This window comes from Pagrus pagrus, assembly GCF_965226575.1.
Source record: "Pagrus pagrus genome assembly, chromosome: 24".
Taxonomy (NCBI): Eukaryota; Metazoa; Chordata; class Actinopteri; order Spariformes; family Sparidae; genus Pagrus; species Pagrus pagrus.
The window spans coordinates 14,750,427-14,775,212 of NC_140206.1; the positions used below are offsets into that span (position 1 = coordinate 14,750,427).

The 24,786-nt window shown below is 44.6% G+C and overlaps 3 protein-coding genes across 4 annotated transcripts in view; all 3 read left to right on the top strand.

Moving 5' to 3' along the window:
- adamts1 (ADAM metallopeptidase with thrombospondin type 1 motif, 1) lies at positions 1-6,280 on the top strand. Its single transcript, XM_084346810.1, has 8 exons — positions 1-996; positions 1,860-2,200; positions 2,310-2,442; positions 2,555-3,012; positions 3,227-3,413; positions 3,611-3,789; positions 4,076-4,251; positions 4,358-6,280. The coding sequence occupies exons 1-8, from the start codon at positions 372-374 to the stop codon at positions 5,097-5,099; spliced, it is 2,841 nt and encodes a 946-aa protein (XP_084202936.1). The 5' UTR covers positions 1-371; the 3' UTR covers positions 5,100-6,280.
- A 5,575-nt stretch (positions 6,281-11,855) lies between these two features.
- On the top strand, positions 11,856-21,348 carry cyyr1 (cysteine/tyrosine-rich 1). The gene is made up of 4 exons (XM_084346782.1): positions 11,856-12,239; positions 16,176-16,275; positions 18,023-18,183; positions 20,473-21,348. The coding sequence occupies exons 1-4, from the start codon at positions 12,152-12,154 to the stop codon at positions 20,604-20,606; spliced, it is 483 nt and encodes a 160-aa protein (XP_084202908.1). The 5' UTR covers positions 11,856-12,151; the 3' UTR covers positions 20,607-21,348.
- An 847-nt stretch (positions 21,349-22,195) lies between these two features.
- Positions 22,196-24,786, top strand: part of appa (amyloid beta (A4) precursor protein a) — a 39,684-nt gene continuing 37,093 nt past the window's right edge. The window contains exon 1 of one of the 2 annotated variants that reach the window (XM_084347685.1): positions 22,196-22,443. In XM_084347685.1, coding sequence (XP_084203811.1) covers positions 22,384-22,443 — 60 coding nt within the window. In that variant the 5' untranslated portion in view covers positions 22,196-22,383. The remainder of the gene's footprint in view (positions 22,444-24,786) is intronic. The other variant, XM_084347686.1, reaches the window with a different exon arrangement.

Genomic DNA, 24,786 nt, shown 5'->3' on the forward strand with positions numbered 1-24,786 from the left:
TAAACGGGCCAGCAGAGGAAAAACCTGCCCCCTAAACTCAAAGACAGAGCTAGAAACTGAGACATCTGCTGAGTTTTGGAGAGAAGGAGACCTGTTGGAATTTACTGCCGAGAACCAGCTTTTATTTTCATTTCATGATATGACTTTTTTTGCAGCAAGTCAGACCTGCACATAACTTTGAATGACTTTTGCACTGGATTTGATCCCTTTTTTAGATTTTTATACGCGTGCGTAATTTTGGGGACAGTTTTGTGGAAGTTCAAAGACTTGGGGTTTGTAGCTTATAGTGGAAAACCTTTTAAAGGATTTACTTGCTTCCTCGTAGAGACTTTATTATCAATTTATATTTCCACTTGTCGGATTTCAGTTATATGATGATGTTTTTACAAGTTTCCATTGGTGTGATCGCCGCTCTGTGCGTCGGCATGGCGCACAGCGCCTGGGAGGAGAGCACCGTGGTGCCGGTCAGACTAGACCCGTCGGCCCGGTCAGAGAGCGAAACCGAACCGTGGCGGACTCTCTCCCCTGAGGAGAGGGAGAAGGAGGCGGAGATGAGGGTGTACCGGTTGGACGTATTTGGAAAAGAGCTGGTCCTGACACTAGAGCCTGACCAGACTTTCTTGGCACCGGGTTTTGTCTTCCACATTGTGGGGAGTCCCGAATCCGAACCGACGCAGGAACCCAAGACAGGAGCCGAGCCGGGTTGTTTCTTTTCGGGCAAGGTGAACGGAGAGGAGCACTCTGCCGCTGCGCTCAACCTGTGCCAAGGACTCAGGGGCGGATTCTACTATCTCGGTGAAGAGTATTTTATTCAGCCCCTTAACTCCAGTGACTTCCTTGGCACCGAGGAGGATGTCCACTCCATCCGCCGGAGAGGTCGGGCAGCTTTGGCTGAGGAGGGGAGCTCCAAGTGCGGGGTCAACGAGGACGAGGAGAGGGTGCCAAAGAATCTGGAGAAAGAGGCCAGGCAGGGAGCCGCTAACGCAGACCAGACAGGTAAGGCTGGAGAAACACATATGCGCATTTTTCACTCAAAAAAAAAAAAGACTGAGCTTAAATTATCAGATCAAAAACTTTAAAATTGGCCAAAGAAACAAAGAAAGTGATTTATTTCAGTCATAAAGTGTCGTGAAATGTACTCCGCTTTTCCATAGCTGAACACAAACAAAAATATATCACTAAATAAAATAAATCACTGGCCATAGTGAATATGCAAACCAAACTCCTGTCAGATGAAGTTGTGCGTGCGCCAGAGCGCACAGCATGCGCAATGAACTCCCTTTCTTGACAGCGCCTCTTTGCGTTACCAGAGATGAGGAAGGGAGGGAGGAGAGCAGGGAGAGGGGGGCAAACTTCTTCAAGGAGAAAGAGGAGGAGGAGGAGTGACGGAGGAAGGGGAGGGGAGCAGCGGGGTTGGGACCAGCCAGAGCCCGGCAGCGCTGAGACGTGTAAACTCGCCTCCTGGTACAACTCGCACCGGCAGACATTTTTCCCCAGAAAGGATTTTCTCCCGTCGCCCTCTATAACTCGCATAATTTTCCACCAGAGAAGGTCATTACAGGAATGTGGACCCTGAGGAGGAGGAGCCGCCGGTGGTGTGAGGCTGAGTCACAGCCAGGCTCCTCCAGGCACATCCGGAGCTCTTTTTGGAGCCTGAAAAAACAAAAACTATCCTTTGTATCTGCTATTTAGAGCACTGGCAGAGCTTTGCAGTGGGCAGAGTGATCAAAAAAATGAACCATTTCTATAAAAATGCTCCAAAAGTTAAACTGCAATAGAACCACAACTGAAACCTGATATCAACTACATGGCCCATGAACCTAGTTTGGTCTGACCTTCCCTCTCTTCTCTCCCTTCAGCCCACCACAGGACCAGGCGTTTCGTTTCCACCCCTCGCTACCTGGAGATCATGCTGGTAGCCGACCAGTCCATGGCTGAGTTCCACGGTGCCGGGCTCAAACCCTACCTCTTGACCATCATGGCAGTGGCATCCCGCCTCTACCGCCACCCCAGCATCCACAACTCCATCAGCCTGGCGGTGGTGAAGCTGCTGGTGGTGTACGAGGAGGAGCGAGGCCCTCAGGTGTCATCTAACGCCGCCATGACCCTCCGCAACTTCTGCCAGTGGCAGCGGCAGCACAACCCACCGAGCGACCGCCACCCCGAGCATTATGACACTGCTGTGCTCTTCACCAGGACGGTAAGTTGAAGTGGAAGAAGAGGAAGTTTGTTAGAGATGGAAAAAGAGGAAGAGACGCAGCATTCAAAAGTATTCTAATATTAACTTTATTCTCTCTCTTCCTGTTTAGGACCTGTGTGGTGCCCACTCATGTGACACTTTGGGCATGGCTGATGTTGGCACAGTGTGCGACCCTGACAGAAGCTGCTCTATTATTGAGGATGATGGGCTGCAAGCAGCATTTACTGTGGCACATGAACTCGGTAAGTAGAGAAAAATCCATGTTCCTGTGTGTAATAAACCTTTGAAATGCATTTTATATGTCACTTGGATTAGAAGTGCTCAAAGAACTCTTATTTCATCTTTGTCCTGCAGGCCACGTCTTCAACATGCCTCATGATGATGCACAGCTGTGCTCCGGCGTCAACGGTGCCCACTGGGGCTCCCACATGATGGCCTCCACCCTATCCAACCTGGACCAGCAGCAGCCTTGGTCCCCTTGCTCCGCCCTCATGGTCACCACCTTCCTGGACAATGGCCATGGTCAGTGCCTGCTGGATAAACCGGTGAAACCTCAGCCACTGCCCCAGCCACTGCCTGGGACGGTCTATGATGCTGACCATCAGTGTCGACTGACCTTTGGCGAGGACTCCCAGCACTGCCCGGATCTGAGTACCACATGTGCAGCTCTGTGGTGCACTGTGACTACATCCAATGGTTTGCTGGTGTGCCAGACTAAGAATTTTCCCTGGGCTGATGGAACATCATGCGGACACGACAGCTACTGCCTAGCTGGACAATGTCTCACCAAGAGCCAAGCAGCCAAACACCAGGTAGGAACAAGTCCCAACCCAATTACACTTGAAAACACCCAAAAAACTTGCATAATCATAAGGTAGTTAAAATATTGCGGCATAATACACAGCAAAGTCTTGTGCCTGTTCTATTTAGCCTGCATATTTAATGATTCATCTCCTAACCTTTGAATCGATCAGCTAACTCCAACCCAGTTCAAAATTATAACTGTCATGTCTCTTGTGCTTTCAGACTCCTGTCAATGGTGGCTGGGGAGTGTGGGGTCCCTGGGGTGACTGCTCTAGGACCTGTGGTGGAGGAGTGCAGTATTCGTTTCGTTCCTGTGACAACCCTTTGCCTAAGAACGGGGGCAAGTACTGTGAGGGAAAGAGGATCCAGTATCGCTCCTGTAACACTGAGACCTGCCCTGATACTAATGGTAAGAGATATTTGTTTAGAAAATAATTCATCTCAGATAAGATTTGAGAAATGTTCTTAACACTTTCTTGGAAGTCTATTCTTTAGCTTGAGTCTAGAAGTCAGGTTTTGATGTACCTTGCACATTAGTGTGAAAGTTAGCGATGCGGGTCAGGCTGACCAAGCAGTAAATCTGATCTCTCTGTCTCTCTTTCTCAGGTCTGTCATTCCGTGAGGAACAGTGCCTGGCCCACAACGATATGTCAGCCCAAGTGTCGCTGGGTTCAGGCGAGGGTGTCGAGTGGGTGCCCAAGTATGCTGGAGTTTCACCCAAAGACCGCTGCAAGCTGGTGTGCCGGGCCAAGGGGACTGGATACTTCTTTGTCCTCAAATCCAAGGTGAGAGTTGCTAGATGCTAGATTTGATTAATAAACTCTTCTTATTACTTTGTTTTAGAATGGTGATAAAACACCCTGGGGATCTTATTTTATCTCATAGCAGTCCTCTTACATGTGTAGACCTGCAAGTTGAAGGTTCAGTTATTGTAATTTCTCTCAGCCCCTAGGCTACAGTCTTGCTGGGAGAAAGACTTTTACTTTTTTACTCTTTGACTCAGACGCTTATGTAACAGCTTTACTAGACATAAATCTAAAAGTTCCATTTGTGTTTCTCTGCTGCCCCCAGGTGGCTGATGGCACACCCTGCAGCCCAGACTCCACCACAGTGTGTGTTCAAGGCCAGTGTGTCAAGGCTGGATGCGATCGTATCATCGGCTCTAGCCGGCGCTTTGATAAATGCGGTGTGTGTGGTGGAGATGGTTCTACCTGCAAGAAAGTGTCTGGCTCACTGGAGCGTGCCAGGTAAGCATCCAACAGCCTTTTTTGTTAATATCTTCTTGAACCTCACTACATATATGCCAAAATAATTGTAATGGCTGAGTCTGACCTCCGTCTGTTTCTGTTTCAGGCCTGGGTACCAGGATGTTGTAACTATCCCTGCTGGTGCCACCCATGTGGACGTCAAGCAACGTGCCCCAGGCAATGGTCGCCATGATAACAGCTACCTGGCAGTGCGTCGCCAGGATGGAAGCTATCTGTTAAACGGTGAATACAAACTGATGACCATGGAGACCGACATCGCCTTGCGAGGGGCACTATTGCGATACAGCGGCTCCTCTGCCACCCTGGAGCGCATCCGAAGCTTTGCCCCACTTCCTGAGCCCCTCACCATCCAGGTGCTTTCTGTGGGGGAAGCCCCAAGGCCCCGGGTAAAGTACAGCTACTTTGCACCTAGACCCAACAATGCTGCTTCAGGATCCAACAGTAACGGGGGCCGCCGCCAGTCCATCAATGCCATCCGAGAGGTGGGTGGAGCTGAGTGGACCCTGAGGGAGTGGGGGCCATGCTCCCAGACCTGTGGAGGGGGTACGCAGCAGAGAGAGGTGGTGTGTCTAGATCCCCAGGGTCGTCCCTCCAGAGATTGCCCTGAGGAGCTGCGCCCCTTGGCCTCTCGGTCCTGCGCCACTCAGCAATGTCCCTCCTGGCTTCTTGGAGAATGGTCGGTATGCTCCAAAACCTGTGGCCGAGGCTTCCGCAAACGCCAACTGCGCTGCATCGGCCATGATGGGCGCACACTAACCCATGACAGCTGTGACCCCAAAGACCGGCCGCGACCCCTGCTGGAACTGTGCAATCAGGGTGCCTGTTAAGGACTGCTTTCACAATCTAACCTCCTTTGATACAACCAGCTTTCAGAAAGACTTCAGAAAAAGACTCTGATCTTCATTGCCTCTTTTCTCCCATGGACAAGTAGAGGCTGATGAATGTTTACATCCAGAGCAAGATCGCTGCAAAAAAGGGGGTTCCAGGTCATCTGACAGTCCCACATGTCAATGGGTCCACAGCGACTGTGGCTGTAAAGGCCAATTTTTATCCATTCCCTCCATCCATCTTGAAGCCAGACGTTGGACCACAGCGGCAAAGCCACCAAGTTGCAGCAATAAAGACTGATAGCAGCTTGCTGCCTGTCTGGCCTCAGTGCAGCAGTGGCACATTTTGCCTCCCATTAGGGGAAGAAAGCATGGACATTCCTGATTTCCGAAAGGAGCGTGCTGCTTACCGTGCCAATGTCATGCTTTTGTGTGTGTGAGTGTGAGACTGTGTGTGTCAAATTTTTTTTAATGCATGTATATGATGTTTGTCCAAGCTGGGCTGGACCAACATGTAAGGGTTGGGGTGGGGGAGGTTATTGCAGAGTATATAAAGAAACAAATGAAAGAGAATAGCTCATATTCTACTTGCTCACCCCATCAGGTATGGAAAATAACATAGCTTATAGTCAGAGTGTTTATGTTAAAACTTGCCAGTCTACGTTTATTTATCACAAACCTGTAGCACTTCATCTTTGTTTTTTTGCCAGCGGCACATTGTAACACCCAGATGTCTCTAAATGCCTCAGTACACAGTACTTAATCCTTTAGCCATATCTTACCCTCATCTACACAACCTTCAACGAGGGAACTCTTCAAAGACCAAAGAGGAGTGTGAGAGTGTGCGAGTGCATGCGTGAGTGTGTGTGTGTGCGTGTGTGGAGACCTAAAGAGGGACTTGTCTCCTGCTACTACTTCATAAGTAAGTCTCTCCTGCCTTCTGCGAAGGCACCTTGTTTTTTTCTATCAAGTCTTTTCCTTTTGTACAGAATATCCAAACATTATTTATTTTTGTACAGCCTGTTAAATATAATCATGTGGCTTTTTTTTTAATATTATTTTTTATTTGTTATTGAGATCACAGAAGGGAGTAGAATATATAGAGTATTTATACAGTGTTATATTGATATATATATATATGGTCCTAGGTTCATGAATAAAGTATCACATTGACTTGTGCAGCTAATGTCTCTAGAGTGGTTTGTTTGTTTGATGTTGGAATGCGCAGTGAATTGCGCGCACACACATGCACACACACACACACAAACAAACACACACACACATTTTAAATCCTTTATGTGAATCTACCAATTGCCTTAACAGTGTCTACAGGACTTGAATATTTACAGACGTCTGACATATTCTTTGGCGCTCAAGGGTAATACAGGACACCACCACCTACGCCAAACAAATTTCACCATCTGTCTAGCTTTTCTTTGGTAGGAAATCCAGTCATAACCCACTGAAATTCTGTTTGTGAACATATCCAGGGTTGCCAAATATCAGTATCACTAATCTACATTCATATCTCGTAGCCAACTTACATTTGTTGATCAGTCTAACAGAAAAAGCTTCATCCATGCACAAGTTGAAAGCTTATCTCTGATTAACACTTCTGCTTTTATCCAGAAAATCAATCAACACCAGGAGTGTATGATATGCTACGGAACAGGTAATGAGAAACATTAAACCATCCATACACCACATAGGAGTGTTTGTACATGATATCGTCTCTTGGTAACCCCTCTCTGACAGCACGATGTCACAATGAGGATGGTTATTTCCAGAGCACAATGTACTTCTTAGGCAACAGTAGTAGTATGGCTTTCAAGGTAAAGCAGTGAATGGCTTCAGCTACAGCTGCACATCTAATGAGACACTGTGGTGAACAAAGTTAAGAGAGGCCCACTCACACTAACGCACACTTTCTATACCGAGGACCCTCATTCATAAAATGCATTCACTAGCCCCTACCCTTAACTCTTAACCGTCATAGTAAAATGCCTACCAACCCTTACCATATGACTAATGTAAGATGTTTCTAACTTTAACCATAGAAACATGTCTGAAATGTCCTTTTAATTAGTGAGGACACGATGATTAATCTAATGGAAATTGATTTGAGGCCAAATATTTTCTATTGTTTTTTGTTTGCTAGATGTAGTTATCAAGTCAGGGGTGACGTAAAGTCCCTGTAATTGTCTCTTGTAAATCCTCCGGCTGCCTTTAAATTGAAAAAAGGAAAAAAATAGTGAGGACAGGCCAAAATGTCCTCACAATGTAGAGATGTCCTCACAAAGATGGTATGAAACTGGTCCTCTCAAAGACAGCAAAACAAGAACTCATACACACAAAAACAAAAATTATGAGGGAGTTTAGGGGACGCTGTTTGATAGCTTAGCATAGTTTTGGAATGATGTGCTGCACCTACCCAAAATGTAAACACAATTCTTTTAATTCAGGTTTCATCCACTAGATGGGAGTATTTCAGCATGTCATACAGTTTGGATGCCAAGTCCCTCCACAACCTCTCAACATTTCATGAAAAGGGCACTCCAGTCAGAGCTGTGTCAAACTGCTAGAGGGTAAAACTGAACTTGTGGGCTCATAATCACTTTTTTCGGGGCCCCTATACTGTCTCAGGATTATGGGGTAGTCTGTTTGCCAGGTTTGTAAACCAGCCCTGAGTCTAAAATTGCATTTTAAATTGTGCTCTGCTCGTATGTCTTGCAGCCAGACTCACACCAGACTGTGAGGTATTAGCCTGTCATTCCTCACCCAAATCAATGGGGCCAGATTCTAATGTCCTTTTGTTACATTGATCCAACTTTATGAACCCTTTTAATGTAGTTTTTATGTCGGTCTAGACTATATGTGCTGTGTTTTCCTTAGATACAAACAGCAGTGGCAGTGCACAGCTATTGAAATCTGTGGGGGAGAGAGGAGAGTGTATAGAGGTCTGGGTTTTATCTCTATCGTTTTGCACTATGGACGCTTCATATCTCGCTCAATTAACTCCTGAGAAAATGTCATATAATTGTCCCATCCAGGTGATATTTGATTTTCTTTCAAAAGACTGGCTTTATGTACTTAAGAGTCCCTCTGCTTCCAAAAGACACATAGAAACCTCCCGGACAGCACACAAATTACCTTTCGAACGCCAGAGTTTTATTTTTATCTAAATGCATCCCTGCTTTCTTCTCTTTGACACTTTTGTAGCTTCGTTTTAAATTCCCTGTGGTCGGGCATCGCCCCTGAACTTTCTGGACCCCAGCTGGGGCTGGAAAAATATCTCAGCACTGTCACTAAAAGCTGAAGCCTGCGCGGCACTTCCTGTTGGGCCCCGAGGAAGATGATCTCCTGCCTTGTTGGCTCCCACTGCAGCACAAAGGAAATCATTATCCTGTAATTATAGATGGTTAAGAAGAAGATTGGCCATCTCTGTAATCTGCGTAATAGCATAATGTGTCAGCAGACTCTGTAAATCTAAACAACTGCTGTAGGCGCGAATGTAGGCTATACCGAGTCTTTTTTATTTTTAACATTTGACAAAGAAAAACACACAATAGGTGAGGAAAATGTCTTCATTAATATGTACGCCTAATTGCATGCCGACTTTTTTACCTGCTTGTGTTTCCATCTCTCAACGTCACATGATTGCAGCTTAAAAGGAACATCTGGAAGGCATTATGAATCATCGCTGCTCAATGTGGGTGGCATTTCCTGAGACCGAATTATCTTCCTCCTTTTGCCACCCTTGGTTTCCCATAAAAGTTTGTTTGAATTGTGGCAAATTTCATCCAGTTTTCAAACTCCACAAGAAGCAGTGTTCCTGTTTGAAAGGTCTAAATCCATTGTGACCAAAAGCTTCAATGTGTTTGTGCAATAAATGTCCAAGCAAAATATTGATTATGCCTACGCACATTTGTGTAATCTACCAATAAAATCTCATAATTAAATCATATCAAGAGAATCCATTGTAATTGTCCAGTCAGGACTCCAAGCATCCTGAGTGTTTACATTGCTGCTCTCTGGTTGGTACTTATTTAACTTAAAATCAAGTATGGTTGCAAAATCATCATCAGAGCAAGTTTACATACTATTCTTTAATGCACACCATTTTTGGATGGTGAACTGTAATGGTTACTAAAGTTCACAGCCTACCACCGGCCTTTTCCGAATTGTAATTTAGCTCTTTAATCATCAGTTTAATGACTGTAGTTAAGTCCCTACATGTTAGCACAAGTCGCCTTTTTGATCCCAAGTATTCCCAGCACAGAGGGAGGGGTGTGGGGGTTGGTGGTCTGCTGCTGCCCCTTTTCTCTATAGGTGCAAGGGTGTCGTCTGTATGGAAGCCCACTTCTGCCCATGTGATGAAAAAAAAACAAAGATCCTGTGAGGCATTACAATGAGAAACTTTCTCAAAATTATTACATAGTATCTCTATATTATTACTCAGTATCTCAAAAGAGTTAGTATCTTAAAACAATAACAATAACTCTTAACAATGACTAAGTATCTCAGAATATTTAGTTGGTAGCTCAAAAAAATTAGTTAGTATCTCAAAGAGTACGAGTCCAAGACAAATTTCCTTACGGGGACAATAAAGTATATTGTTTCCTATCGTATAATGACATTATCTCAAAACAGTTAATCAGTATCACTTAATAATTACTTAGTATCTCAAAATATTCAGTTTGTATCTCGAAATAATGACTTAGTATCTAAAAGTAATGACTTAGTGAATCCATGCAGTCTTTAATGATGGTATCCATCTGGGTTTGATAAGCCTGGTGCCAAGTTGCAGTAGCCTATCGCTCTTTGCCCAGTTGGAAACCCGGCCAAGGTTGTGAGAGCATCAGTTTCAAAGGTAAATCAAAGCTTTATTTATTCATTTACTTTAGATGTTGTCTTCCCCCTATATTGCCCCTTCAGTGCCCTCTCTGGTCCATTTACTGTTGGGTATGGCCCTCTAGGTCGGGGTTAGATTATTTGTCTGTGCCCCTCCTCACCAGAGATAAGAAGAACTTTGTGACATCAAAACAACAAAGAATCTCTCCAGTCTCATCAGGCGTGTGTCCTGTTTTTCACAAAGGCTAAAAGCTGTGTGTTGCATTAGTGTTAATGTTTTCAGGTTACCAGATCTCTGACACAGTGGCTCCGGGAAACATTAAACCAAACAAGAAAGCAGAGCGATTCATGTTGTTTTGGTTCCTGAAAATAGCCCTGAGTCACATCGGGTCATTTCAGTCCGACTCCTCTTTCATCGCAGTAAAGGTCGTGATATGACGGCAGCACGTAGAGCAGTGGACATGGACATAGGAGGGTTAGGGTTAAGCCTGTGTACAGGCGTTTTGTCTTAATGAGTTTGACAAACACAACAAGAATAAGCCCTGAAGTATGGTAATTCAGCCTTCAAAATAAAAGCACATCTCCAAAACTGTTGTGGCTGCTGGTGTTAGTTTTTGCAGGACTTCCCGCACTGTTGGCACTGGTCGGCCCCTTGTCGGTGGGTTTTCAGCCGACTGAGCGTGTTGAATCTGAAGCCCATCAGCTTAGCCAATCAGTGCACAAGAGGAGAATGGGAAAAGAAAGGGAAAGCCCCTTGAGCAAGTCACTGAGACATCTCTATGGCCAATAATTTCAAAACCCAGAAACAATCTGGATGGATAAATAACTACAGTTAAGATTTATTTTTGGTTTAGGGTGAGCTGTCCTCTCTAAACGTACCATATTGAGAGCATTATTAAGGAAACAATAGGCATACATGTACGTCATACTGAAAGATTCAGAAAATTGAACAGTGTGCTTTTAATAATGAAAACTTTTTTTTAAAATCATGTCAAAGGTGCACTATGTAGATTAAGGTATTTTAATCTGAAGAGAAAAGTCTTCATTGATTGATTTTCATGCTTAAACACACTAAATAACCTCTCTTTGTTTCCATGACTGAATAAACAAACTGATCTTAAAGGACAACACAATTTCATACTGTTTTACTTTGTTTATATGTGGCGGACCCTGCTACCTTTCTGTTCTGGGGACCTTATTTTCCTCCAAGAACATCTTGTTTATTCAGTTATGGAAAAAATAAATATTTCTGAGTTTGTATTATTACCGTATCAATATTGTAAATATTATTTTTCAGATTTTCTGAATTCTGAATTATTTCCCCAAACTACCTATTATCGCCATAAACACTAGTTTTAATATTTGTTGTTTGAAGAAAAAACAAAGACAACACACTTACAGGAAACACACGAGTGTGTGAGCAACCACTGAATCCACATAATATAAATAACAGGAATACAACAAACATATTTTCAAGCAAAAAGATATGAGGTAGATAAACAAAATAGGCCTGTTAATATGATTTATATTAGAAAATGAGATGAAAAAATATAATAATTATGGGTTAGAGATACATACAAATAATAATACTAACCATACAGGACTCAATTAAAGTCTTATTTTGAAAATATTGACCAGAAGCCTTTTCTTCAAATGTGTCTCACTTCACACTGCTCTCTCTCTCTCCCTCCCCCTCTCTCTTTCTCCTTGTCTCTCTCCCCCCTCTCTCTCTGTCTCCCCCTTTCTCTCTTCCTCTCCCCCTCTCTGTCTCCCTCTCTCTCACAGTCTCCCCCTCTCCCTCTCTCTCTCTCCCCTCAGAGTAAACTCTGACGGGTAATCTGAGCAGTCGGGGCCTGGCGGGGCGGGGGAGGGGAGGGGAGGGGAGGGGAATAAAAAGCCCAGCGGGCAGTCGGAGGTGTGGGAACAGGACGGAGCAGCGGCTCAGAGGAGGCTCACACGTGGAGGAACCCGGAGCTCCACTGCTGCTGACGGCAATGTGAAGACGAGCCCAAGTCACGGAGACCAGTTGGCTGAGTTCAGTAGTGGGCCGGGGGGGGAGGAGGTCACAGCAATGCTCCTGGAAGAAGAGCCGAGGAGGTGACTTGTTCCAGCCCCGGAGAGGAGCGCAGTCTGCCGTCTTCTGTCCCCGAGTCAGGACACACGAGCAGCCCGCAGAGAGGGCTCACAGGGACCGCGGGCTCATGGAAACCCTCTGGGGGAGGAGGTGGAGGACGCAGGCGGTGAGGTGGAAACTGCTGAGGAGCTCACTGCTGCTCTGTTTACTCACCGGTGAGTTTTCTGTCCGCGTAGCCCTGTCCATTATTTACCACACAGTCATGTTTTATTACTGATGTGACTCCTGCAGCCTCAGAACAGGAGAGAGCAACTCTCACAAAGTCAAGAAACTCCTTAAAAGTCAGTTTGAAAGCCTCCAAATACACAAACCAAACCTGAACACTGCTGCAAACTTTACAAATCTGAGTCAAGTTTGTGGTACAGTGCTGTGGAGGGGGGCAGGGGAGAGGACCAGAGAGGGTGGTGGTGGTGGTGGTGGTGGTGTGAGAGAGAGAGAAAAAAGGGGGTGGGGGTGAAGGACATGGTGCCATTGTCTCCAAGCGTGTGGAGAGACAGGAGCCAGGACCTCCGAGGACCACCCAGACAGACGGAGCAACACCAGAAGTCTGCCTCCTTGTAGGCATTTACACAGCGCTGACATGCAGGGGTGTAGTGTTCACTCTCTGACCTCCATCATGGAGGAAGCATCCATCAGAGCTGGCTTGGACCCCCCAAAAAAGCATGTTTTCTCTGTTGAAAGTGCAGAAAAATGTGTGCACACTCACTTTCCTCCACTTTTTGGAAAATCACTTGTTTTCCGTGTCAAGTTTTCAGCCTCTATGTGGACACCATGTCTGGAAATGTGCACACACGCCTCCGGGCACACATCATTTGAGTGTGTGTGACTGCTGAGAGAAGGCAGATCCTCGGCAAACACTGACACATATGCACAGAGCTTGTTTTCTTTGCAGCGTGTCCCTCATTTGAAGCGCGCGTTGACGCTCTCCAGATTGTGAAACAGCTCGAAATATTGTCAGCTCACGAGGTGGTGGTGAGAAGCCTTCCAGTGCAAAAAGGCTTGTGTCGTGGCAGCAGGTTGAGACGAGTACACAGAGGAGCGCAGCTGTGTGTACAATGCCTTTTTTTTTTTTTTTTTTTGAATATGGCTGAGCAGGAAGAGGTGGGGGTTTGTGTAATGAACCACATTAATCACACACACACAAAAGCGTGTAATAGATCCAGTGTGCTCGCGGCAGGAATAAGCATGTTGCATGTGACACGGTCGTGCTGGTGCATGAGTGGTTAAACGTTGGCCCTTCGAATCGTCTTCGTACGACCCCCACGCAAACACACGGCAGTCGTCCTGTCTCCTGTTTCAATGACCTCCCACTCGAAAAGTAATTAATTCAGTCGTTGGATCACTGCGGCTCACGATTCAGCAGCACGGGCGCACAGTTTTCACGCTCTCCATCTCTGGGCAAGGTTTTAGAGCATCCTCCATCGAGCTCCCAAAACACGAGATACAATGGAACTACAGGTCCCAGAGTGCAGTGCTGCCTGGTAAATGCATTGACCTTTAACTGTATAAAATATGGATGGAGCTTCCAGGTCTGAAAAGTGAAGCAGATGCTGACGTCCCTTTTTAATACTGCATTCTTTCTGATGGCCATTAAGGGGCTACTCCATTGGTTGCAAAAAGAAGTCTGATTGTATGTAAGCTTATGAAAAAATGACCCTACTTTTTACTTGATTTATTATCTCGTTAAACCTTCTCCCAATGACTTTATGGTCTCAATCTCTAGTAACAAGTCTTCTTCAATACAGCATGAAGTTCATTCTGTAGATTATGGTCCCATTGCTTTAAGGTGTGGCTTCCTTGTGATAGTCAGTATCCTCCTCAGCTCCACCCTCTTGTCCAAATATGGTCACTTCTGACCCCAAAAAACCAAGATGGCGACAACCACATTGCCATAACCGAGACTTCAAAATGGTGGTCCACAAACCATTGAGTGCCATGGAGGTGGTTTTTACCAAGCTCTTTCATAATAAAGTCCCCTCATGAGGAATAAACTCACCCTCGTATGTTAAATTGGAATGCCCCTTTTTAGACATAAAGACATACTTTCAATTATTTGATAATCCTGCAAAGATCTCCTGGAGAAAATATTTCTGTTAGGAACCTCACACGCCAGGCGATCATTAGATGTCGGCCATGTTTGGGCCTTCAGTGAGCGTCTGAATTAGTGCATGAGTATTGCCTCTCACACAATCGCAGGTAGTCGGACGTCGGCTGTGGTCTTTGCGTTTGGTTTCATGCCAGCTTTATGGTGGAGACACAGGCAGACGCCTGAGACGACGCAACAGTCAGCCTTTGTCACGTTGCAGGCCTTTAAACTCTGTGTGGGAGTGTCCTTACAGAGTCGTTAAGGACACGTGTGAGCTCTGAGTTTCAGAGTCTTTAGGGCCACTTGTGGATCTTTGATCAAACCGGTCTTCATGTGGGTTGCTAGGGCTAGGTGAGCCCAGGTGTGAATGGTTGTCAAGCTGTCTGGGGAGAGAACTCAGTACAGCATTGTAGGTGGGTGACAAGTAATGTCTTAGGCCACCTCCTCTGTTCAAAGAGGAGGTGACATAGATGGATTCCTTTACTCCTCTTCCAAACCATCTGTCTTCTCTGACCAAGATGTTTACATTGTTGTCCTCAAAGGACTAGTTCTCTTATATCAGTTGGGTCCGTCTGGCCCCCTTAGGGTGGCACTAATGATTATTTTCATCACTGATTAATCTGAGAAGCTGGAGCCAGTGAATGTTTGTCATTTTTGCTTGATGATTAACCGATTTTTAAAGCCGGTTCATTTTTCTGCGGCTTGACTCATCATTTAATAGACAGATTGTTTCAGCTCAAATCTCTAACAATTGTCATAATGGTATGAAAGCGTAAATCAATGGCCACCAAAATCCCTTTTGATCCGAATCTGTCTGCCAAGTTTTATCCAAATCCCGTCATCCAACTATCCTTCTGACAAGACAAACTAATCAACAGATGGATGCAAACTTTCATAAAAAAAGCAGCTATTATGTCAGCAGATTCCAGCAAGCAATCCTGGCGACTAAATATGGTCCAAGCTCATCAATAATGCCATGCTATTATAAGAAAATTACTCATTTTTCAGGCTGTGACAAACGCTCGTCCGTCATAATGTTGGATTCAGCTGCTCGGCCATGTGTGCTGACTGGTTGTGGGAAAACAAATCAAGCATGTCTGCTATTAACTCAGCGAAATGCTGCGTGCATGGCTTTTTACACGGCAGCGGTCGCTCGTTGCCATGTAATCTTTGTTTTGTATAATATGTCCACTCTGAGTCCATTTGTACTCGTGAATTCAAGACAGGATCAAATCCCCACAAACGGGACCTTGTCGTCTTTACAAATCTCTGATTGAAAGACAATTAGAAAGCGTCCTGCCGCTGCTGTAGATGGAGACTTATTTAAACCTCCCAGTGGTTTTATTTTGGCTCCTGATTAAAAAATCTCCAATGTCGCCGTACAGACCCGCAGGGGTGACTGAGTTTATTGGATCAGAACCCCCACGTCCCTGTTCAAGTTCACCGCAGAGATCTTTTTTCTTTAACTTCCTCATTTCCCCCGACGCTCCACAGGTATTGATTTGCTTCTTTTTTAAAACAGGCGAGTGCTTCTCCAGTTCTCTGAGCTCATAATAAATCGACTGTCTTCGTGCCTTTAAATCAGTCTTTGAAGGTATAAATAGAGGCTGCTGGTTGAGGGATGTGTGCTTTGAGGTTCGTTCATGAAAGCTTTCATTATAGCTTTCAAGGTATTTTTTTTTTTTCATCATCTAAGGGACGGGTAAAAAAAAAAGTTTCCCCAGATAACGAAACGTGACTTAATAGTTTCTTTGAAGGGCTTCTTTATTTATAAGTGGACACTTCTGACTTCTTAACAGCTTCGAATATACAAGTGCTGAGGATTCTTTCTTAATAACCCTCTTTAACTTGAAAAAAAGTGTTTTTGTCGCAGGCTTTTTCTGTTTTCTACTCTATGTACCAGCACTCACTCAGGGGACTTTCAAGTGATCTTTGTTTCCGCAAAATTTAACACCCTCCAGTAGCAGATTCTTACAGTGTGTGCATGTGTGGATGTGTGTTGCAGGTGGCAGCGAAGCCCAGTGTGAAGGCTGCATAGAGTACTGCTGCGATGGAACGCCACCCTTCTGCTGCTCCTACTACGCCTACGTGGGGGACGTCCTCTCGTAAGTTAGCGCCCGGACACAAGAACAAGCACATTAAAGAGAATAGACTAGTGGGAGTGTAGCTGTCGTTAGCTCAGTTAGCTGTGCAGCTAGCGATCCAGACTGGACAAGCCAAGCTGGTGGTCAGACTAGCAGCGTGAATGAGCAAAAACTCCATGTAGTGTGTAACGTAGTGTTTCATGTGTATTTACTCAATGTGGCGGACAGTTGCTGTTGGATCAGCATGCTAGAGATGGCCTGCAGATCAGAGGCAAAGAAGGATGTGTTGGTCACCGGCGTGCTAGTAGTGTGGCTAAATGCTACAAGGGGAACACAGTGGACATCTTTTGTGTAACGGAAAGTTTTTCCTATAATCACTAAGTTCGGTCTTGTGCGCCAGTTTAAAACCCACTGAAATTATATATGTCTTATTATATATAAGCAAATGGGCCATGGAATGACCGCCGCACAACCCTGCCGCTATTTGCTGACATTACAGGTCATCAAAATGTGACCTTTTCTTTATTGTTTTTGAAAAGGCTTGATATGTGATTACCACAGGGTAAACTTTTATAAATAAGGCTGAGGCAAGTTACATGGCCATCTAGATCTGCAAGTGGGTGTACATGTGTCCAAGCAGCTGGTTCAATATGCACTTATTCTCTAGTCCTGGGCCACATGAGCCATGGAGTCCATGCTAAAACTAACCTTATTTAATCCTTTTGCACATTCAGAAGTGATGAAGTGTCACCTGTTATTGGTTCTGTTCTAGCCCTTTTTTGTGTCTAAATCATCATCATCATTGACAAATCTGTTTGTCCTTTGTGAAGACAAAACCGTGACTGACTCGAGGCCTCAGTGCAGCTGTCCAGCCTTGGATTTGCAGGGATCTGAAAATCACATTTTTTATACTTTCGCTGTTGTCTTAACAACACAGAAATGTCAAAACAACCCATTGTGTTGTGTGATTTACTGTCAGAAGCAACAGAACACATGACACATTTTGGTGAAAATCATCTGTACAGCCAGACTTCTGACCAGATAGTGTGATTTTGCACCAACCACCATTAAACATGAATATTTCCTTTTATTATTTGCACACACAGCCTTTGGTTTGTTGCAGTTCTGGGTCCGGCGGTAAGATTCAAATGAGAGAGAACAACTAACTTGCACACCAGCTGTCTTCTAGCATGCCAGAGGACCCTTCAAAGGATCTGACCTATGACCTCTGCCTGGCTTGATTCAGCACAGCTGCCTCAACACTTTCACCCAGTTCTCAGACTTCTGTTTCCTTTAAGATAGGATAGCCTTTTTTTACATACGTTTGAATAATGTGTGTATTTATAATCTCTGGTTGTAAAATTGTATATTTGTATTAATATTGTTAACGTAAACTGGTGAATGACTTAGTCAAAGTCAGGATTTGCTGCTCATGAAAGAAGCCTGGGCTGAATCTGACATCCTGACTAACGCTGACTATGAAGACGCAACAAACCTGCTAATGATGAGTGTTTTCCTCTGGTGCCAGTTGACAAACTCCTCTGCAGTGACACACACCAATGTGCACACGAGCTGTCACATCGTCACACACTTTTGCACATGCACACATCACGCCGCTCGCTTACATCAGATGCTGCAGTCCATCTCCATGGCAGCGACTAAGAAGTACTGGTAGCATGTCTGTTTGAGACAGCTGCCTCTCATCACACTTGACTGGGTGGCTCACAGTTTGTTTGTATGTGTGTGTGTGTGTCTGTGTGTGTTCCAGAGGCACTGCCATCTCCGGTATCGTTTTCGGCGTGGTGTTCCTGATGGGGGCGGTGGCGGCCTTGTTCCTGTGCGTGTGTATGTGCATGAAGAACGGGCGGGGAGCGCGGGTCGGTGTCTTCAGCACCTCCTACATCAACACTGTGACCCAGGGTTACCCAGGTGGGTCTCCAGGGATCATACACACATTAATTTGCGTCTGGATAAATGTAAACGGCAGCAACAGGATGGTGATGATAATATGGTCGGCATCTTCAAATCAAAACTTCAACATGAGGTAAACTCTGCTCGTCCACTTTGACTGTGTTTTAGCATCAAGCATCAATGATGTAAAAACAGAATCCACCTCCTCGTCCTGCCAGAGTCCTGCACCGTATCGGCCTCGGAACACGCTCCACCTGTAGAGTGCAAAAGTGTGATCCAGGATGGTGCGGTGGAGACAGGTCTCTGTAAACATGCGGGCACAACCATCTCTGATTTCCTGTTGCTCGTCCAGCATTAGACCCATTTTGTTCAGTTAATTTTCCTGCGACCAGACACTGGCACCCTTCCTGGATCTCTGTCCTCACCTCCCTGGGTGGGCCGGCTGCTGTGGCTGAATGGTCAAAAGGTGGTTTGGGCAATGATCGTCTGGAAAAATCCACTGCTCTTAATCATAACCCTATAATACATTTAATATACTTACTTTAAAAACCCTTTTTGAGTAAGTCTGACAAGTGTGACTTATTAGAAAGCGGTACCAACTTATCACACACATTTTTTATTAATGATATAGTCAGCCGAAGCTATTTTTCACAATATAAATTATTTCTATCACTGATATTTTATACATTAATAATTCATTAATGTTAGTGAAGCATTACAGGGTACAACTTTCCATACCTGGCATCCTTTCCACAATGCTTTTATTAAGCTTTACCTTGTAATAATTTCTCACTGATCTATAAATTACTGATGAATAAAGCTTTAGTTAGGACTTCACATAGTATTACTAATCAGTGGCTCCCATATTATCATCATCGTCTACATAATGATTAACTACTAGTGATCTGTTACACACTTCCACAGTGATGCCTCATCTCCTGTCCTTAGGAAACCACATGAAAAGAAAACGGCAGCTATAAAAGATGAATTGCCGTACTATGTTGCATGGCCCACCTTGGCCTTGAGCACTATTCCTCACTTGCAACACAAAGAGAGCTATTTCTGTGCAGCCATCTCAACTTAACCATGAGCTCAATGATCTTACACACAGAAATTCACATAAATAAGCATGATATCTGTTACCTACTGCCTCCTACACAAGCATGATATTTTTTTTCTGTTCCACCCTGTGCCTACATTGTACTCGCGGGAGACATCGTCTGCACATCAGACTCTGTGACTCTGTACTCTGTGACACTCTCCAGCCACAGGAATGCTGGGTTTTTTTTTCTGGGGGATCATCATTTATTCATCACGTTTCATTCTCCTTGGTGTATCGCCTTCATGCTACACTGGACCGGCAGTCTTCGCTCTCTCCTGCAGCTCTGATCATGTTTCATAAACATGACGCTCAAACACACAAAGCGATGCAGTATGGATGCATATGCATGTCGCTGCAGTGATATGAATTACTTTCAGTCTTGACAAAGGATGCGAGGAGGAGTTGTGCTTTTATTTTCCCGGTCAACTTGCCACAAAGCGGAGTCGATCTGTATTTATAGATGGTTTGATCAGAAAGTGATGTGTCGATTTTTAATGCAACTAACTAACTAACATCTCAATTCTATAAAGCTCTTGTGTTTTTTTGGGTCAGATAAAGGATCAATCCGTCAGGCATACCAGACGAACATATTCATCTCAACAACGTATTTGCTTCCCACAAATCGCTGTATTTACGTAACAGTGTTCTGAAAATGTAAATTATTTATCAAGTAGCCTTTTCATCGGTTTGCAAAGTCTAATTTTTGAAAAGCATCTCGTTTCAGGTCAACACTGGACATTTCAAAATAAAGCTCCCTCTGCTACCTGTCAGGCTGAGCCTTATTATTAATAATAATAGTGTCATAAATGTGAGGTTTAGCTGATGCAACCCTTTGGTTTGGAGCCAGGCCTGACTAACTCCATTCATCTTTTCTTTTCATCTCCGCCGCTTTGATGTTTCAGTGAATAATGTAAGTTCCCCTGGTGAGACTGATGCATTGTGGTCAACAAAAGGACTTTTTGCTGCCATATTTTTTGATCTACAGTGCTGGTCCCTCTCTGCAGGGGGGGTGCAGCGTCTCAGCTCGACCACTAGAGGGCGCAGCTGTCCTATCAAACCCTCTTGTGAAATGGGGCCAGGTTTCCCTGAGCTTAAATGGGCCTCATTCACATTCTAACATGTTTGTAATAATGGAGGAAAGAAATGACTTCGACCTCCCATCTGAACTCACGCCTCTTCATTTCTGCCTTTTCTCTTGAACTCAGGTCCTCCGCCTCCATACACCTACGACTACGAGATGTACCCTCCCGCGCTGCACCCGCCGCCTTACACCCCAACTCAGCCTCGGCCGGCCAACTACTCCCCGCCTCCTCCTTACCCGGGTTGTGCTCGCAAGTGAATCCCCGCGGCACAGATCATCGGCCAGCTCAAAGGAAACTCTTGGCGTGGCTTTCCAGACCTTTAAAGCAGTGCTGTTGCTAACAGGGTTAAAGACAGTTTAAGGGGCTCACAGAAATCTCCATATTTTTCACAAGAAGGGTGGCCCAGTGCAATATTGTTCAGCAGGCCTGAGTTTCCAGCGACATGCCTGCAGGGGTGTAAATGTCACTGCATTTCTGCTGTCTGAATCTGGACCTAATGGTGGGGAAATAAAATAACATTTAACACGATGTTTGGCAGGAGAACCAGCCCGACACGTCCACGTTCTGACGGACTCACCTGTTAGCAGCCATGCTAGCCCCGCAGCTGGTACTTTTCCCGCCCGCTAATAACCGATATCTTTAGCCGTCCCCGGCTGTGCACATCAAAGGGACGGCGCCGCTTTGATGCAGGTGAAGACCACTTTTGTCAGCATGGATGGCTGTCTCACCTCACACCACCGGAGGACAGAAGTCTTTCCAGGACACAATGGAGATAGACTTAGTGAAAGTTATCTATTTTTTTGTCCCCCAACAATTTTTAAAAACTTGATTTATGTCAGTGACTGAGGTGGGAGTTGAGGATTAAAACAAGTCAGGTCTGGACCTGTCATGTGTGGACGCAAAGACTTGAATATAATGCATAATAACACTGACATTAAAGGTGCTGTATGTAGTTTTGGGGAAGAAACTTAAATCAGATTCAATTGACTCATTTCTAATGTCTAAATAAACAATCTCTTTGTTTTTATGACTGAGTAAACTAAATAAACAACCCACCTTAAAGGACAAAACAATTTCATACCGTTTGACTTTGTTTATATTTGGCAGACCCCGCCACCTCTCTAGCCTCTCTTTCCCTCTGAGAACAGCTTGTTTATTCAATTCCAGAAAAAATAAATAATCCTGAGTTTGTATTCTCACCTCATTAATATTGTTAATATGTTTGAATACCTTCTCCAAAACCACATAGTGCGCCTTTAATGGCATCGATGACTTGAAAGGACTGTGCTGTTGGTAGTGAACTGTTCTTAATTGCCTTACTTGAAACTATGAGTGTGAAACTGAACTGGGGGGTCGTGTTCATTTGACCCAAAGTGGATTTTATTAAAATGTTTGTTTTTTTAATTGTAAATCTTTTCCTTTTTTTTTTTTTGCAAAATTCATGAAAATGATGAAGCATCCATCTTTTGAATCGCAGTTTCAGGCTGATTAAGGTTGAAACTGAGCTCACAGTGCTGTGGCTGATTCATGTGATGGATGTCTCTGATTGATGGAAGGGATTTAACTGTTAATAAATGATTTCAAGTGTTTCCACGTTGTTTTTTTAGTGGCTGTGTTGTAAATTAAAAGATGCTGTTGAGTATGAACGGTGACGTCTCCTCTCCATTTCTTCACATGAATGATCAATAACGTTGACTGTGGGAATGTTTGGTGCGTAAAAAACAGGCGTGTTGATGGAGGCTGCGTGCGTGTGAGTGCGCACAGGAGATAAAAACGTGTGTGTCAGGGAGATAACGTGGTAGACTGAGTGTGTGTGTGTGAGAGAGAGAGAGAGAGCGTGCGCGTGTGTGTGCGTTAATCCCACTCCGCTGTGGTCAGGTGATCCGGCGCTGAGCAGCTGTGCAGCCTCGGTATCGCTCTCCATCAGACAACGGGAGTCACCGGCGCCGAACACACTCCGCTTCTCGCCCGTACGCAAACGTCAAACCGTTCGGTGAAACGCTGCCTTCAGGAGCGTCGTGTCAGCGAAACGACATGGGGGACCGAGTAGCTTTGCTGCTGCTGGCCGTGGCGGCGTCGGCCCTGGCTGCCGAGGTAAGAAAAATCCCTTTTTTTAAGTGCGAGAATTTGTAGTATTTTCCACCATATTGTTGAGTCAAGCTAGCTGGCGTTAGCCGCGAGGAGACCGGAAGCTAATCGGTTGCAGCTTCAGAGCTAAAGCTAAGAATGTGTTTGAAGGGGGGATTTAAAAAAGCAGGTCACCTGAATTAAATCAAATTAAGCAGTGGAATTGTATATAACAGCGTTAAGTTTGTTGTTTAAATCGTCTGTTGCGTGTGTTACTTTGAATTTAACGTTAACCATTTACATCTCAATTCTATAAAGGTCTTAATAATGCGAAAATGACTTATATAAAAGCAAAAATGTTATTTTCACGAGTAATTGAAGCCAGTATAATTCCCACATTGCTACGTAGCAAAGTGAAAACTGAAAAAAAAGAGCAAGGTCTTTCGCCTGTCGTTTTATCTTGAAGGTTTTAACCGGAAGTCTTGTGTAAAAAACCTCGCCATCTTGACCCTGATTGTGAACACTTGGGTATTTCTAAATCAGACACTACACACATTTTTGTACATTACACAACCATTACGGCATTCTTTAAATATTAGTCGTCGTTTGTTTTGTAATTAATCACCCCCAGAAGCACGAGATACAGATTAATAACCGCATATTTGATAAACGAGCCTGTTCCGATGCTCCGTAATGCCTTCTCTCGGGTAAAGTCTCCCTTTAAAAGGCTGTTGCAACTGATTTATTGAGACTGTGTGACAATGGGGAGAACGTCCCGACACCCTTGATTTAAAGCTACACCCACAGTGTTTCTTTTCCCTTTGTGTAAAAACCCAGAAGCAACTTGCCTCCTTTGCTTGATTTCAACGTTTCAACCGAGCTGCGCTTGTCAACAAATGATTTACCGTCAGTAATTCTGCGGGATAATGGTCCTGAACGCAACACGCGTTTTTAACCGGTCATCCGGGCTAATTCAATCTAGCTAAAGTCATTACGGGGAATAAAAGTCCCATTTTCCATATCCCCAGGGCTGGTTTTAAGGGAGTGGGCGTGTTTTTGGGAATGAAAATAAGCCCAAATATATTAAGAAAACGTTGTGTTGCTTATTAATGAAGACCCGGTGGCTCATTCTGTTGTGGTCAAGTGAAAGAAGCCGTGAAGATGACACCATCCCTCGCAAAACAAACACGATCATCGCTCTCCGTCATAATTCAGCCAGGAGGAGAGAGGAGAATAGAGAAGTAAGATGGCGGCGGTGCACTGCAGCATTTATCGAGGGGTCGGGAAACTGGGAAGCCCAACAGGAGCTATGACTGCCTTTGCTGCCTTTTTTCCTCATTTATGGCAGAGTTAACGTGATAATAGCCACGTTAGGAATACACGCTGTCCTTTAACAATGTCTTAACAGCGTCACATAATCACTGCTCATCCATTTTTCAAGCCAAGAATATCGCTTTGTTGATACACACTGCAAAAAATAGCCCATCTATTTTTAACACGCCATTTAGTCCTGTGCTGACATGTCACTCAAATGACTCAAATCCCCCTTATGTCACCAAATTCAGCCATTTTAACGCGCATAGATACATTCAGATGTCATAACATCACTGTGTAATTATCTAGGCAGTGCTTCAGTTCCTCTTTTCGTGGAAGGCTGCAATTTTTTTTTGCGTCTGGAAAATTCCCAACACTAGTGAAATACTTGACGCATGGGTTTTTTTTTTTTGTTTCACCCATTATAACGGATGATTTTAGCACTTAAGGTCGAGCTGCTGAGGGGAGGTCGGTGTGGGCTGCGCTGCCTCAAATATTCACAGTGTGGCTTTGTTGTGAGAGAAATGACACATTCCTGTGTGACCGCCGGGTGCCACATTGTTTCAGATGGGACCTGCAGTTGTGGTCAGGGAGCAGCTACAGTTCAGTGTTTTCTTGTGGGATTCCTGGCTGTAAGCAATTACAGCTGGTTTATGATAAAGGTGTTACTCGTAATAGATCCACACTGCCAAACGATTGCGATCATACCCCCTTGAAGGCCTCCTGTTTTATTTTTTTTCCTCGGATGAATCAGGTGAAACGTGGAAGCTGACCTTCATTGTCTCCCTCACGCAGCCTATAATCAGAGTGCTTGGAATGAATAGTTTGGGCTCCTCATCAAGCACAGCGTTGGCTTTGTTCATAATCCGTCGCTTAGCTTACTTAAGGCACTCTTTACCCTTGGACTCCAGTATTTACATTACAAGCATCAAAGGCACAAGTGATGAAATGCAATGGAACACTTTGTTTAAAAGTTTCGGGAGTAATATAAGGAAGATTAAATCAGACTTAAAAATTAGATGTTGCAAGTTTTTTGATCTTGTTCGGGCCTGTTTA